The sequence below is a fragment of the Leptopilina boulardi genome, unplaced genomic scaffold (assembly GCF_019393585.1).
Source record: "Leptopilina boulardi isolate dan_hultmark-lab unplaced genomic scaffold, ZJU_Lbou_2.1 LbouV2_341, whole genome shotgun sequence".
In the NCBI taxonomy this organism is placed as follows: Eukaryota; Metazoa; Arthropoda; class Insecta; order Hymenoptera; family Figitidae; genus Leptopilina; species Leptopilina boulardi.
In genome coordinates, this window is record NW_026137909.1 from 1,561,496 (window position 1) to 1,579,418 (window position 17,923).

The 17,923-nt window shown below is 28.0% G+C and overlaps 1 protein-coding gene across 1 annotated transcript in view; it reads left to right on the forward strand.

Annotated features, from left to right (window-relative positions):
- The first annotated feature begins 2,922 nt into the window (after positions 1-2,922).
- LOC127285722 (protein vein) overlaps positions 2,923-17,923 on the forward strand; it is a 533,094-nt gene continuing 518,093 nt past the window's right edge. Inside the window, exon 1 of the mRNA XM_051311860.1 lies at positions 2,923-5,029. Within this exon, the coding sequence (XP_051167817.1) occupies positions 4,126-5,029 (904 nt within the window). The 5' untranslated portion in view covers positions 2,923-4,125. The remainder of the gene's footprint in view (positions 5,030-17,923) is intronic.

Consider the following 17,923-nt stretch of genomic DNA (forward strand, 5'->3'; position numbering starts at 1 on the left):
TTTTCAAATTTAGAAAACCATTAAAATTTTTTTAAATTTAAAATGTATTTTTTTAAAATTGCAGCAAGCTTGCAGCAACCTTTCCAGAAGCTTGTTGAAATTCTCCTGCAACCTTACGTAGCAAGCTTACAGCAATCTTTCACGGCAAGCTTGCCGCAATCATTCTTAGTATGCTTGCAGCAATCTTGTAGCAATCTTTCATGTCAAGATTGCAGCAACCTTTTCTGGAAAGCTTACAGCAAGCTTTCACGGCAAGCTTGCCCTGGTTGGGACATTTCGCTAGCTCAGATCAGCTTGCAGCAAGCTTTCACGGCAAGCTTGCCCTGGGTGGGACATTTCGCTAGCTCAGACCAGCTTGCAGCAAGCTTGCCGCGAGCTTGCAGCAAGTTTACGTGCTATCTGGGCCCCTGTTGTAATTATTTTCAACATGTGGGAAACCATGATAGTTCACACACAAGTTCATTATGTGTGGTAAACCACATATGAACATACGAGGAAACTTATGAAGGAACTCGAAATAAGATCCTGTGTGTTCCTCACAGGAATTTTCAACAGGGTAGGGTAAGTGTACTAATTACGGCGAGTGCACCAATTACGGCGCGTTCATAAAAAATAACTATTATTACTATTATATTTAATATAACTGTTGCCAAATGATTAAAAAAAATTATTTCAATCTTTTTTTGATACAAATACTTATAAAGATGCACATTTAAACAATTATTAATTTAATTATTTGAGATCAAATTTTTTTCCGTTCCGCAATTGAAACATTTTTAAGATTTCCATTGGCTTCAATTTCGGCGGGCAAAGTATCTTCAAAATACACGTAATTTTGGTCACCGAAATTGATACACCGAAACTGATACAAACTCGCCGCAATAGAAAATTACGGTATTAGTTTTAATTTCTCATATTTGTTTAAATAATCGATTTTTATAGAGTTAAAATTTTTTTTTAATATCTTAATAACATAAGCTTTAAGTTTAATAAGTCTTAAATTGAGTTTATACAATAGAAATGTCGAATTTTCTATTTCAAAGGTGTTTTGACTCGAATCTCGCCGCAATTAGTGCAATTACCCTATACAGTACTGTTTGAAACATTTTGCTTATTTTCGAATTGCGTGATTCAAAGGGTTAAATTTTTCTGACACTTTTTTTCAAACAAGTTTTTCTCGAAACGACTGTTTTCGAAATTGTGTACACTTTGGTGAAAATATATGAAAATTATCAGAATATACTCTCAAATATTTGTGTAATGTAACCTCACAATAGCAATAATTTATATAAATCCCTTATGTCTTAAAAAAATTCATAAACATCAATGCAAAAACGCCGTTCTATACACCTATTTCCCCTCTTAATTAATAGACTGTTTTGTGTAATAAAACTGACTTTTGATTAAATTTCTTTATATTTTTAGAACTTGTAGGAGGTTTATATGATTTTCTCTTCTTTTGAACATTTTGTTACTTTTCATAAATAAAATAATTTTATTTTTATGCCAACAATATTTTATAACATTATTGTTTTCTTAACTCATTAACGCCCAAATGTAAAAATTTTAGTTCTTATTAAGTTTGACATTATTTTTCCTAATTTAAACTCTATAAAAAAATTATGTAATAGACATTTTTCACATTGGCCAAGAGTAAGATCATAATCATTGATGCAATATCTCAAAATTCAATAAATTCGCTTGAAACTTGCTAATTGTGGGTTTTCGGGATCGCTGACTACAAATCTAAAGTTGGATTTTAAAAATTCAAAATGGCGGATCTAAAATGGAGGACATATTTTTAAAATTTTGCCGGATTCACTTGAAATTTGTTACTCGGGGGTTTTCGGGGTCGCAGGTTGCGAATCTAAAGTCATATTTAAAAAATTTTAAATGACGGACATATTTTTACAATTTTACCGGATTCACTTGAAACTTGTTACACGGAGGTTTTCTAGGTCGCTAATTAAGAATCTAAAGTCGGATTTTAAAAATTCAAAATGGCGGATATATTTTTAAAATTTTGCCGGATTAACTTGAAATTTGTAACTCAGGAGTTTTCGGGATCGCGGATTATGAATATAAAGACAGATTTTAAAAATTCAAAATGGCGTATCCAAAATGGCGAACATAATATTAAAATTTTCCCTGATTCACTTGAACTTTGTTACTTGGGGGTTTTCAGGGTCTCTGTTAACGAATCCGAAGTAGGTAACTACTTGGTAAATATACTTCTATAGGAGTCTTCAGGATCTTTAATATAACTAATCTGATGACAGATTTTCAAAATTGAAAATGGCAAATTCAAAATGGTGTACGCATTTTTTAATAATTCATATTTTTTATCAAATGTAATATCTACGGTTTTTTTTACTATATAACCGTTAACACCACTTTCAAGAAACAGTATGGATACGAAATTTTTAAAAACTGTTATAAAAAATTGTACAAAAACATATTTTTGTTTCATATTCAGTATTTAATTTAATTAATATTTTAAAAATCAATTTATTACTGTAAAATAAAAATATTTTGCGTATTTTTACAAAAATTTCCAATTTTTGACATGTTTCAGGAAAATTTTTGCACATTATTTAATTTTACTGTTTTAAAAAAATGATGTTTTGAGAAGGAAAGAGTAAGAAAAATACTAATATAGTTTTGTTGACGCAAAACGGTAGAAGTCCGTAAAAAAAAGAGAAGTATAAGCGTCTAATAAGTGAGCTGAAAAATGATAATTGAGGAAAGCGTTTATAGATTGTGGCAGGGTGGAAGAATCAGTAGGAAGAAACGAGATTTGCAGTATAAACAGCAGACAGACAGTCTTGAAGCGGGTGGGAGGTTAAAGGCAGTGGACTGAGTATAAGAGAGAAACAAGTGATGGGGGGGAAAGGGTGTTGAATGAAAGGGGACACACGAAGAATGAAGATCAAGTGCGAGTGAGATGGAAGAAGATCGCGCGTGCGGCTCCTCTTCGGTTGTTAGGTCGTTGTTACACAGGTTCTAAAGGCTGTCCCGGAGACCGCCGCGTCGCGCGCGCGACTGTCGCTGCCTGCGCGCGCAAAGCCTCGACCGGCGTCCACGAGGAGCGCTAGCTCTGTGACCGGCCTTTGCCTCTGTGAGCGGGACGTTCAGTCTAATTTGAACCGTCGCGTGCATCCGCGTGTCGGCGGTTAACGACGACCTTTTTTTACACACACATACACACACATACATACTCATATATAAATCGAGACATGAACGTGAACCACGAGGTTCCGATATGTTTTGTCTCACAAGACTTAATTCTCATATATTTAAATAGTATTTCAGTGTAAATCAATGTGTTCCTCCTTTTTTTCAATATTCTTCCTCCCTTGTTATCTGGTGAACCACGTGTCTTTAAATTTTATTTGATTGTGTTAATAAATAAATTCCTTTTTTTCTGTTTTTAATTTTTCATGGCTCTTTTTCATTGAAACATTTTTGCCGACACCTAAATTGAGAAGCGCTTTACGTGGTACGTACGATGATATTTAAATAGCAGCGGCGAAGATTCAAAGAGGCAGACGACAAGCAGATCCTTCTTCGTAAAGTGCAACGCGATACTTCTTGATTTAAAAACAGTGTCAACTATCTATGTCAATAAGTAAATTCTAAATTTGGGATATTTTTGTCTTAATGAAAAAAAACTAACATGTCATAGTGGAATCTTGATAGAATATATAAGACTAAAGTTGGAAATTTTGCGGTAGTGCGCGTCTTGTCCTTAATAGGACTAGTGTGTGCGGTGACCCGCAAAACTCTTTCAAAATGAAGAGTAAAACGGTACCGCAAAAAATAAAGGCTAGACACCCTCAAAACTGTCTGGGAATTCTCACCATTTATCAATGGTACAATACTTCTTGAAATAAACAACTTGACTTGAAGGGTCACTTTAAAGAGAGGCCTTCACAGTCATTAAATTTTAGACACAAGTGAAGGAATACGCCTTTGTTTTTATCTGTATAATCAAATGTCAATGAAAATAATTTTTGAGAATTGAGAAACACTGAAAAGAACTCTTTTTAAAGATTCCGGGTGAGGAACCCTTTCGGGGTAGTAGAGGTCTCCTCACCCCGAGTCAAAGATCATCAAAGTTAGATAATGTGGGGATCTTTGATTTTAGCCGGAATCTTGAGCGGCTGTTGGGGCGCCTTTGCCATTGCCTCGGCACCCCCAGCTAAGCTTTCGAGGTCCCCATTTGATAATTATCCAAAAATTACCTTTCAACAATATCAAAGACCAAAAACAAGGTCTTTAGATATTTTTCAAAATGACTTTGGATATCGTATTACGCCGATAAATCCCCATGAATACAATCAAAAAACATCTAAATCTCATCATCATCAATTAGATTTAGCCAATTTTTACACTTACTTTGGAAGAAATTTTGATTGGAATGAAAATAATGTCATAATGAATTTAAGTAAAATTTTAGAATCTTCCTCGTCATCAGTTGAGGTACCAAGAATTTCAAGATCAATTACAATGAGAAAAAATCGCACCAAATCAGATTCACCTCGTGAGCAACGACGACGGTGTCGAATGAAAAATAATTGTCGTGGTAGAAATTGGTGTCCCGATATGGACGTTGGAAATAGGGCATTTCTCGCTCCGACAGTATTTGAAGGGAAGGCCAGAAGTATGTCCTCCCTTAGGAAGCCTGGATCAAATTATGCCGTTACCTTTGAGGTAAGACAGGTTTACAAGAGTCAGACTGGCTTTGTGCCTCTGCAAAAGAATGATAGCGTCAGATTGCACTTCCGTGACAAGGCCACACCAACAAAATCCACTCTCTGTGGATATGATGACAACAATAATAACGCAGGAATTAAACAACAAGATAATCGAAGTGGTGGAGTGGTGAGGGCCAATATTAAAAGGGGTAAAGTGTATCTAGTGTTTGTGAATCGCGTAGGACCAAGAAACTTTACTATCCTCGGCGAACCAGTGATACGCAGTAAGAAAAATGAACAGGCGGTGCAAGCGGTCACTCGTCCGGATTATGGTGAGAATAGAAAAAATTTTAATCAAATTTTCATTAAAATTTTCTAAAAAATTTTAATATTAAAATAGTATTAACATAAATATATTTTGAAAAATCATTAAACAAAATAGGTACGACAGGTAAAGTTGACTGATATTTATACCGTCAACCGGGGCTATTATGGTCAGAAAAAGCCATTTTTTTAGTCTTCGCTTCACTAAAATTCAGAATTAAAAAAAAAAATTTTGAGTTACGTTATGAACATAACTCTGATTTCCTGTGGTTTAACAAAAAAAAATTTTTGTCGAAGTTGTAGTAATGTAGTCTAATAACACTCGGTTGGGGCTATTCTGCACTATTTTTTTATAAAGTAGAGTGAACATTTTTTTGATGGCTTTTGGTAATATACAATCTCTTTTATAGATATTCTGGGGCATTTAAAAAAGAAGAAGCAAAAAATAATTTTTTACACGGAATAATGTAACAAATTTGGAATTAAAATATTATGCCAACAAATTTGAAAGTTTAAAAATTAAAATTTTTAAAAAACAGCAAATTAATATTTTTTAGATTAAGTAAATAACCCGCAATATGGTTTCCTCTAATATTTATAAGTTATTTTAAGAAAAAAGTGTGAAAATAAACTTAAAAAATATCTTAATAATAATTAAAGTTACTTTTTTTTAAGATTATTTTGCATCCCATGCAATCTCATAATTTACTTATTTTTAGTATTTTGACATAAAAGTATCATAGAAACTAATGTACTTTAAAATTATTTATTTGTTACAAACAAAATTTTTAATAAATAACTGATTTTTTAAAGTGTTTATAATTACCCCGAGTATTCTGATTTTTTTTGTTTTCTACACTTTTCTTTTAAAATATGCAATAAAAAGTTAGCAAACGTCGTATACATCATCAGAAGTAAATTGATAATATTTTTTGCGAAAAACTCAAAAACTTTATGAAAAATACTATATAAAGTTTGCCCACGTCTGAAAATTTTAACCTAATTTTCGGAACATTACGCCATTTTTTCTGCTTTCTGTTAAAAAATAAAATAATTATATTCAGTGCCATCTGTAGAAAAACAATAAGACTATATATTTACCCAAAGCTTTAAGCTTAAATATTTAAAAACAAAGATTTTATTTTTAAAAAACAGGCATTGTGTATAATAGCCCCTAGGTTGACAAAATAGCCCCGGTAGACGGTATTATTAAAATACGTTTTACATAATAACTATCCAAATTTTTTTTATCAGTTACTTACTATTTTCTCTGAATAATAAACTTAGTTTCGATTTATTATTGTTCGACTAGAATGAATAATTTAATTATATTTAACTTTCTTTAATTTTTTAATAATAAATAAAATAATAAAATAAATAACAAATAAATACAAAGATATATAATACTATAACAAATAAATAAATATTGCATATTTATTATATGTAAAACGTATTTTAATAGACAGCAACTTCTTACTAGTAAACACGCGACAAATACCTTAATTATTATGTTACCTCAACTAAACAATGGTATTCTGGAGAAAGAAATTTAATTATAATTTCTCCTACACGTATCACCTAAAGAATAAGAAAATTAATTTTCAACCAAAAACTATTTTTTTAAAATTGTTTTTCATTGCTCACTCATATCCGAGTTCACATCTCTTGAGCATAAAATAAATAAAATTGAAAAAAATTACTCTGTCATAGGAAAAAAATAATTTGATAATAGAGTTAGAATTTCTCAAACGGATCACTTATAATTTTCAAAAAGGAATAATTCAATGTTAAATTGTATTTTTTAATTCTACTGTATAATCAAATAAGTGTCTGGGAATATTAAACTAAAATTATTTTTTTTTGTTAAAGTTATGAATAATTGAAATTTTTAGTTGTCTTAAATAAAAAATTTTTTTCTTGAGATCCAGTGAATAAATTTTCAAACAAAACAGGGGTGTAATTTCATTTTCTCTCTAAATCTGAATGAGTGAAAAGTGAGCTGTTAATTAAAATTAGTAAGAATTTTCACTAATTTTTAGTCACTTTTCACTAAAACCTTAGTAAAAAAAATTTGAACTACTAAATCAAATAGTAATATTTTACTAAAAATTAGTAAAAATTCTTACTAATGTGAATTAGTAGCTCAGTTTTAACTAATTCAAATTTAGAGTGTAATTTAACATTTTGTATAAAAAAAATGATTGCATAAAATTTTGTAATCATTATTTAACTTTTTTTATCCTATTATCAGTTTTATAAAAAGAGAGCAAAAATTTCATTCTCCAGACAAATCAGTTTTGTGTAAAATTAACTCGATTATATTATTTCATTGATTTGTCTGTTTGAATGTTTGATTTTATGCGTCAATGATGACATCGGATACGGCAATTAATTGGAAAATAATAACAATTGAATTAAAAACACGTTCGTTAAATTCTATATTTTTGAGCTTTGAACTGTTTTTTTGTGGTACATTTCTCTGAATGTGAACGATAACATTTTTTTTCACCCCTCACATATCTTTTGCAGAATAAAAGAATTTGTTTAAATGATAATAATTTATAAAATTATTATTATTATTATTTTATTATAAAAATTATTGTTTGCTATTATAAAAATAATATTAATATTTATTTATTATTTAAATAAAGTACATTATCTGACAAAAGATATCTTATTGTTAAAATCCTGTTCGTAAGAAAAACGCGTTTAATGTTCTGAGTTAACATTACCAGCCATGGATTCGTTTTTTTAAATCGTCTCAAGGACGGTTATTTTGAAAGACAAAAGTATTCACGTTAAATTACATTAGAAATAAAAGGTTGTCTAGCATTTAAGATCGTTAACAATTTAAAACAAAATTCTCACGATTTCAATTAGATGTCGTTCGGAGGGGATACAATACTTTAAAAATACAAATTATTTATATTTTTTTAAATTTACTGATAACATAAGCAAGAAAATTGAAAAAAAGTAAAAATAATTAAAAGTAAATTAAAATAATAAAATTAATTTATTTATCAAATAATTTATTATCAAATAATTTTTATTTGAGTAAATTAAATGATATTTGTTTAAATTAAATACAGAAATTATTGGTTGAAATACAATTTATTTAATTCAAATAAATATTTATTTGATAATAGACAAGTAATAGAGTATTTAAATCAAATAATTTTTTTTTTTCAGTGTACTAATTAATGAATCAATTAATAATTTTATTTTATGGAAAAATAGTTAATAATTTAATAATTTAATTAATTATTAATAAAACATATTTATTATAAATTTTTAATATTTAATCGTTTTTAAAGTGCACTTTATAAATTTTTTATTAACTTTATTGCAAGAAGCTTCAAAGCTAATAATATTGATCGCTAATCAAGGGATTAATTTAATTACACTCATGAAATTATAGTTGAATTATAATATTAAAAGTTTGTTTTATTAAATTTTTTATTCATATTTTTGATATCAAATATCTGTTTACAAAGAATTTTTAAAAGTCTATTTATTTTTAAAAAAGTAACATTTTATAATAATTAGTATGATTGTAATTATATAGAAAAATTCTGAATAAGAGAAAATAGTTGATACATCGATGAAAATGAAGTATATCATTTAGCGTTAAATTTGAAATTCCAATGGATATGTACAACTAAACTGAAATCCATTGGAGTTTAAAGTCATAATTTTGAAATATTTTTTTTCAATTTCACCATAAAATGGTATTGGAAAAATGATTGTTTATTTCTATAAAATTGCTTTCAATAGAAATCTGATTTATCATTTGTCATCTTTAAAACGATGACAATATATAAACCTTTCAATTTTTTTCTTTATACAAAAAATAACATAAATTGTACAATTAATTATAAAGCGGATATATTTGTTTAAACATTAATTTGAAGTTAATTAATTGATTTATTTAAAGTTAATTACTTAACAAATAAAGATACGTAAATTAATTTTAATTAATTAATAAAATGTTAATAATTATAAATGTTAATTGCGTAATTAATTTGATGTCTATTAACTATTTAATTTATTTATTTACAGTTAGTTATTTATTTAATTAATTTGAATAAAGTTAGGCAATTAATTAGGTAATTAAGTAATCTAATTAAAGTTAATTCATTTATTTATTGTCAGTTAATTTATTTTATTAAAGTTACGTAATTAATTATTTTAGTTAATTTATTTAATTAAAGTTAATTATAAAAAAATAACAATTGTATCACATATTAAAAAAGCAATAAAAAGTTGTTGACGAAATAAATTCCAAATTAGAAACACTAGATATTATAAGATAAATTAGGAATTTAAAATTAATATCGCTATAAATGAGCCAAAAGTTTTGAACGTTCGAATGAACAAAATCTTTTTTTGTAACTTCTTTAAGTACGAATTTTATTACAAAATATTGTTTTAAATATCTAAAGAAGTTATTAATTTAATATTTGTTTAATTTACTGTTTTATTTTACATTGACATTATAATTTCTACTAATTTATAGATTGCAAAAAATATTTTGTTCATTTGAACGTTCAAAACTTTTGGCTCATTCGCTATAAATATATTTATCAGTGCAGATGGAAGTACACTGTACTTTAGATATAATAAAGAATGCATATCATTTCAAATTAATAATTAAACGTTGAATTAAGAGGTATGGAATTAAATTTTTTTTTAAATACATTATTTTTATCGTATCAATAAAATAAAATTTCACTTTAAATCACTCTTGATTTCAATTAATAAATAATATTAATTTAATCAATTAATATTAGAAATTACTACAATTTAAAAAATTATTTATTTAAAGTGCAGTAATTTTTTTTCTTCTTGATCAGTAGACAAATTTTTACTGATACTGTTATATAGTGTAACTAAAAAATTCAGTTATTTTTAATACATTGAACTTTATGTTTTTCATGCTTAAAAAACTTTTGACTTTTTAGGCTTCGAGTTTTTTTTATATGCCCCTCTTCCATGACGAAAATAGTAACTTAATATTAGGTATAAAGCTTCAGATCCACATTCATAAAATTCCCATGCTGTAAAAATCTGCTTGCCGCTTGGTCGCTACAGAGACTATCTCATCAAGCTACTTCTAGTTTGAAATTTTTTTTTTATTATTATTGTGACACCACTGATAAAAAATACCTTTTAAAAATGCAAGGTAAATATTTTAGCTTTATTCTTAAAAAAAAATAATAATAAAATAATGTAACATAAATAAAATATAAAATTTTATAAATTTTATGAAAAATTAAGATATTTAATACGGTTAATACCGTTTCAAAATTTGACTCTTTAGCTACAATTTTGCAACGTATTACTTTTTTCTGCTACTCTATTCGCATTTAATATTTTTGTGACCAAATAAATTTTCGATTCAAAGTTTATAAATCGTTTAAAAATTCTAATTGGAATGTACTATTTGAAGATATAATTAAATAAAGTGCAATATAAGGTGGATGTTCTAATTAAACGACTACTAAAAATGTCACTACACTTCATTAAGGACAAATTCATTTTATGCTCTCTAAATGCGACTACTCAGCGAGAAGTCACTGATTGGCAGCTATAATAGAGATTACGGTGTTAAGAGACTCAGAAACAGTTCAAATCAAAATTTAAGTATCTTAAAGTCCATCAAAATTTCAAATTAACTATTGGTTATTAATAGCTTTGCAGTTTCTGTTATTTCTGTTTTCAATGAATTAGAGATATTATTAAAAGTATTTTATTTATAATTAATTGAAGTATTTACATGATGATTATATGTTTAAAGAAGCATACGAAAACGTCAAAATAATAATTGCAGGTTATGATAACCGAAAGAATTAGTTGCGCAAGAACAGGCGCAGAAATTACCAATACAAGAATTTACTTACACTTACGGTTAAGGTTGGTATCATAGACCGATATACACGATATTTTCATTGATATAATAAAATTAAAAAATGTTTTGACTTTGAAACAAAATTTGTCACTTAACAGTTTTTCTTAAAATATCACTGAGAAAAATGTTTAGTGTATCATCTACCAAAGTTTGGTTCTCTCTACCAAATTTTTTATTTAATATATAGATGCAACTAGGCCGTTTGGTTGTCAGAACTAAATTTTTTTGATGAATCGTTTTGTTCGGTCTACCAAATTTTTTGTTTCGCACAACTAAATTATTGTTTTTAAACAATCAACAAATTTTGTTAAATGAAAAAACATGAAAAAAAATTTTTAAATGCTTCTAATATTTTTGAAAATTGTGACTTTTCAACAAAATTGACAAATCTATAATTATTATTATTATTTATTATTATTATTCAAAAATCAAAATTCTTAAAAATTATTTTTTACCTTGGTAAATAAATATTTTTCAGACAATATTCTAATAAACAAATCCAGTTTCATAAATATTAACTATCGCGCATAGTTTTGCCACAATAAATATTTAAAGTCGAAAAAACATTTAAATCTCTTAATACCCCACAATCTCTTAACACCCCATTTTACGGTATATACACTGTTTGAATGAATGAACTGTTACCGAATCAGCTTTAGGGTACTTTCCACTGATTCAAATTTAAAGTGTTCTTTCATTAAAAAAAAAATTTAAATACGGTGTTATACTGGACACCGCACCTAAATAAAAAAATATATATTCACCTCAGGGTTAAATAAATATTTATTTGTTTAAAATAAATTTTATTTGTGTCAAATATAATATACAGTGAAAAATAAAATTATTTGGTTCAAGTAATTCAAATTATTTGAAAAATATTTACTTGGATTAAATAATTTTTAGTTGGTCCAAATAATTGTTTCTCAGTGTGGGTCTAAATAAAGTAAATATATAGGTATATATAAAATTCTGAGTGCTTAAAAAATTAAATTACAAAAATTAACTATACTTCTTTTCGATCGTGTCTTATTCGCCATTAGAATTTTATTAGTTTTTTAAAAAAATCTCTTAATATTTCATGATTTTCTAACTCTTATATACGAACACTGAATAGATGGGTATATCTGTATCGAAATCTGTCTCGCTTGTATACTCATCTAACCGAAAGTAAATATGTCAGAGTCCAGTTACATCATCATCATCAACATCATCATCATCAAAGTTATCGATCTCACTATCTTCATTACTAGCAATGCAATCATCTTTTGGAATGGCAAGCACTGGAAGCAGGCTGCTGAAAAATTCAGATGAAAGTGTTTTAGTTGTTTTTTTCCGCAGTCCTGATTAAAGACCTAAAGAAGAGACTCTCTATAGATATGAATTAGTTAAAATAACTAATTTATTGAAGAAACTAAAAGTTGTTTACTGATGAAAATATAAATATTTCTACTGTAATAATAATTTAGTTAAAAATAAATAATTAGTTAAAATTATTATTGTTTAACATTCGATCGAATTTTCAACTTAAAATTTTTATTTAATTTAAAAAACAAAATTGCCATTTATTAGATTTTTATTACTACATCGTTAGTAATTTATTAAATATAGTCTTGTTCGACGTTTCTTATACGTTAAAAAAAGAATTTTGTAAAATCTACTAACGCCAATTAGAAATTAACCCATTAGCTGTCGACGAGATTTTACAGTTTGGGACAAAAGTGTGTTGAAAAAAATTTTAATGGATTTTTATGAAACTTAGTATTTTACAGTTTCCGGGGTTGCTGATTACGAATTTGACATCAGTTTTTCAAAATTCAAAATGGCGGATCCAATATATCGGACGATAAAATTAACAATTAATCGGATTAATTTAGAAAAATTTTGCGCTATATTAAATCCGTTATTTTAAATTTTGAAAAACTGATTTCATCTTCGTAGTCAGCGACCCCGAAAACCCACAAGTAATAAGTTTCAAACCAATCCGATCAATTTTTAATTTTGTCGTCCGCCATATTGGATCCGACATTTTGAATTTTAAAAAACTGACTTCAGATTCATAATCAGCGACCCAAAAACCCCCCGAGTAACAAGTTTCAAAATAATCCGATCAATCTTGAAAACTTTGAATTTTTAAAAACTGATTTCATATTCGTAATCAGCGACCCCGAAAACCCTTGAGTAATGAGTCAATATCAGCGAAAATTAAAATAAATGAAAGTGAATGTGAAAATGGAAATAAACATTAGATTTACATACACTGTAAACTTGATGGTATCATTTTAGAATGCAACGTTTTGATTCGATATAAGGTATCAAATTGATCCAAATATTTGGATCATTTTCAAGAAATGATCCAGAATATGGGATCATTTTTTGATACCTGAATTGGTATCAAAGTATAACTGTCATGGCTGGCATGCTCTTATTGACAAGTTTATTAATTAATTTATTCACTGTACTGAATATTAAGATATTAAAAATACTTTTATTATAAATTTTAAGAAAGAGAGAAGCGAAAACTTATAAATTGCGAGCAATTAAATAAGAAAAAATTTATTTTGAAATATAATGAAATACACTAACCTTTATTTATGTTTATCACATAAGATTTAAGTTAAGTTCACAACCACAACACTTGAAAATTTTTAATTATTTTTATGGTTCAAATAATTATCAATAATTTATTTATTATAAATGAACAAAATTTAAGCAATGCACGCTTGAAAAATATTTCTAATGCGTTGACAATTAATGCAATTAATAATTTCCTATTACACAATATCATAATCGACATATATGACATTTGTAAACAAACAGGGTTGGGAAACAAGAGCCCAAAATATTTTCGTCCTAAGCAGAGTTGGGTAGGATTGAAATTATGTCCAACAATAATTTTCAGAAAGTGTATGCATTTTCCAAATTCTCGCCATGAGCGCTCAGTTATCACGAAAAGGTTCTCAACCTGTTTATAAAAGTATAGTTTAGTTTCATTGATTGAAACATTAAATTTAAATTAACATTAAACATTTAATTTTAACATTAAACATTAAATTTCATTAGTTAAACCATTGCAATTAAGAGGTGAACGTGAAACAGAATATAGTTTTTCATGTTTTTGATCAAGTCAACGTTCGACATTCTTATCAGAATTTCTAATTAATAGAATTTTCATTTGTCTGAACAAAGATCTCAAGATTTGAATTATTTTCATTATTTTTACAGCTCAAATTATTTTTAACAAAACTATTAAAAAGTAATTATTCAGTTTTTCCCTATTTCAAAATTACATGTGCGTTAACCTTAAACGTGAAACAGAATCCTACCCAACTCTGCTTTGGACGAACATATTTTGGGCTCTTGTTTCCCAACCCTGTTTGTTTACAAATGTCATATATGTCGATTATGATATTGTGTAATAGGAAATTATTAATTGCATTAATTGACAACGCATTAGAAATATTTATCAAACGTGCATTACTTAAATTTTGTTCATTTATAATATATAAATTATTGATAATTATTTGAACCATAAAAATAATTAAAAATTTTCAAGTGTTGTGATTGTGAACTTAACTTAAATCTTTTGTGATGAACATAAATAAAGGTTAGTGTATTTCATTTTATTTCGAAATAAATTTTTTCTTATTTAATTGCTCGCAATTTATAAGTTTTCGCTTCTCTCTTTCTTAAAATTCATAATAAAAGTATTTTTAAAATTTTAATATTCAGTGCAGTGAATAAATTAATTAATAAACTTGTCAATAAGAGCATGCCAGCCATGACAGTTATACTTTGATACCAATTCAGGTATCAAAAAATGATCCCATATTCTGGATCATTTCTTGAAAATGATCCAAATATTTGGATCAATTTGATACCTTATATTGATTCAAAACGTTGCATGAGTTGATCTTAATTCTTGTATCAATTTGATACACACAAGAAAACTGTGATTCAATTAATGAGATTTACGTTTCAATTTTACATTTATGTACTAAAAGTTTCAGCAACTAGTATCGAATTATATTCAGCAGTTATTTCACTTATAATTATTGAAAACCCATTTCATTTTGTCCATTAATATTTACATTATTTTATACTCTTAATTCTTATGTTTAACAATTTTACAACATTAAATATCTTAATATTCTATTTTTTACTTATTGTATTCTTCGACTAAACTTTTCCATTTTAATGTAGCTCTAAGGCACTAAATAGTGCTTTGCTATTTAAAGCTGCACTAACTCAGAGCCCTACACCAGAGAAACGTTCCTTTAAAACAGTCAAATTAGGGCGGACATTTATCCCATTCCCATGACCTTCCAAAAATATTTCAGTGAAATACTCCATCTTTCTTGGAAAAATTCGATAGAAACTGTTTAAAACTAATTGACTCATTTCAGAATTATCTAATTCATTCATTCATTCATCTAATTGAATTTAATTATTTTTATGATATGTGTTGAATCAGCTTTAATGAAATTGTAGAAGATTTTTATTGGTTTCTATCTGTTACACTGTACTCGGAAACTTTTTTTTAACTTAAGAACTTTTCATTATCAGTTTAAAGATTCAAATGGCGAATAATTTTTTTTCAATTCGTTTAATTCTTATGAAACTAGTTACTCAGAAAGTTTCTGGGTTCGACAAATTCAAATCGATTTTCGTAGCATATTGCTATTTGTAATCTCGCTACTTTTTTGTGCTCATACACTGAAAATATGAACACAGGTTCAGGTCAGGTTAGTGGCGCCACTGTCTATGTGGTTTAGAATTGACTCATTCTGAGTTGCAACAAAAATGAGACTAGGTTTTTTCTGTGAAATGACGAATATTTTGATTTTTCACACTTTAAAAAAAGGCTAACGCCATTAAATTTAGCGTCCTCAGATTTTGCTGCTAGAAGCTTGCAGATTGTTCACATTTTCAACTAGCATGGAGTTATTTTTAGCAGGGCACATCTTCTAGCAGAATATTTCTGGAATATATTTTGTCATCTTTAATAAGTATATTTTTCCATTACACAGGTCTACAAAATAAGACTTTTTTTTATATGTCGAAGTGATTTCTAATGTATTTTTGTGTGCTGAACAGTATCCCGGGTTCCAAAATGCAGATTTTGTGTTTTTTGTTGTGATTGTTATAATTTTTTGGCCATATTTTTGATCCTATCAAAAAACAAAAAACGCTATCTTCTTCCTTATAAAAAAAGGAAGAAAATTATTTATAATAAAGTTATTTTGCTTTAAATATGAACATTCTAGCAATAAAACAATTTTAAGGTGGTTTTCTACCCCAGATGTGCTTCTACGTATGAGCCAGCCAATGATTTCGAATTGCGTGCGATTTTTCAGGTTTCTTTTTAGTTCGAATTGCGTCCCGATCCGTCCCTCTCGTGTGTTGGAATTGCGTGCCGTTTCCTCTCAAATCGCCTTCGTAGCTAGGCGCAAGGCGCTATTGCTGCTTTTATTCATTTATTTATTTAACAAAGGACAAAGGATTATTGCATTACTGCTGACAGTCCTAAGCCTAGACAGGGTTTCTAAAAATTTCTCTTCGCGAAATTCCATGATTTCCAGGTACACAGAAAAAAACTGAACTCAGAATGATGCGTGTAGGCGGCTCATTTTGATGTGCAACAAAAATGAACCAGGTTGGTGGCGCCACTGTCTATGTCGTTTAGCATTGGCTCATTTTGATTTGCATCAAAAATGAGACAAGGTTTCTTCTGTGTAATAAATGATAAAATTTTCATGATACTTTAAAACTCACTATAAATATAAATTATGACGAATTAAAATACTGAAAATGGGTATAATTTCCAACGAACGTGTAAATTCGAGTCTTAGATCATGGAATTGAAAAAATTCCATGAGATTTCTATAATTCCATGATCTAAATTGAATTTCCATGTTTTCCATGATTTGTAGAAACCCTGCTGGATAAGGCTAACGCAAAAAAACTTTGCAAAACGTAAACTGAGAATCTATTTTTCGTTGGCTTGTAGAGTGCGAAGGGAAATGTGTAATGTACAATGATATATATAGGACAACGACCACCGCACGCAACGCAACGCATCGCACGCAATTCAACCTATACCTGCCATCCCTTGGTACGCAATTCAACCAAGCGCACGCAATTCGATATCAGCCAGTTTAACCCTAAACAGCACAACATAGCTGGCTGTTTAGGGTTAAACTTAAATCGTGTACTTTAAAACCCATAAAAGTACGCAAGATAAAAAAAATTTTGAAAAAAATGGGAGTATTGACCCCAATAAACTTTTTGAGTGTCTTGAACCAAATTTTTTTTTATCTTGCGCATATGAGTCTTAAATCTGTGTATGGTGAAAAACAGTAGCATTATTTTAATAAAACCATGTACTTGTTCATATTATCAGTTTTCAAAATAGTATGTAAATTTGAATAGTAAAAATTAAAATTCAACAATTTTAAGTAAAGTAGGTATATCATGCATTCTACATGAAGTTTCTAAAGAAGTTTAGAAACAATCTTTTGGAACGTTTTGAAACGTTCTTCGAATATTTTAGAAGATTCTTCAAACGTTCTTGGAAAGTTTTTGTAAGACATTTTCAGGGGTAAGATAAGACGTTTTAGAAATGTTTTTATTACGTCATATAAGAACTGGGTACAATGATCCAGAATATTTTGGAACAATAAGAAACATTTTAAGAATGTCTTTAGAACGTTAGGTTACCCACTTTAGATGAAGCTTCTGCTCTTTACAGTATCAAATAATTACACAAGCCTGCAAAAAAAAAAAAATTCCGTTCTCAGAGATCGGGAAGTCATTTCCCGTAGTTTTTGGTGTGCTGAATCCGAATCTGGCAATGAAAATCTCCCATCACGTCAGGATTTTAAGAAAAGTATTGACAACAACAAAATAAATTAGCTGTCAAAAATTCTTTTTTAAGTTGTCAAGCATAACAATTGGATACGGATTACGGATATGATGTCAGATTTTCAAAATTCAA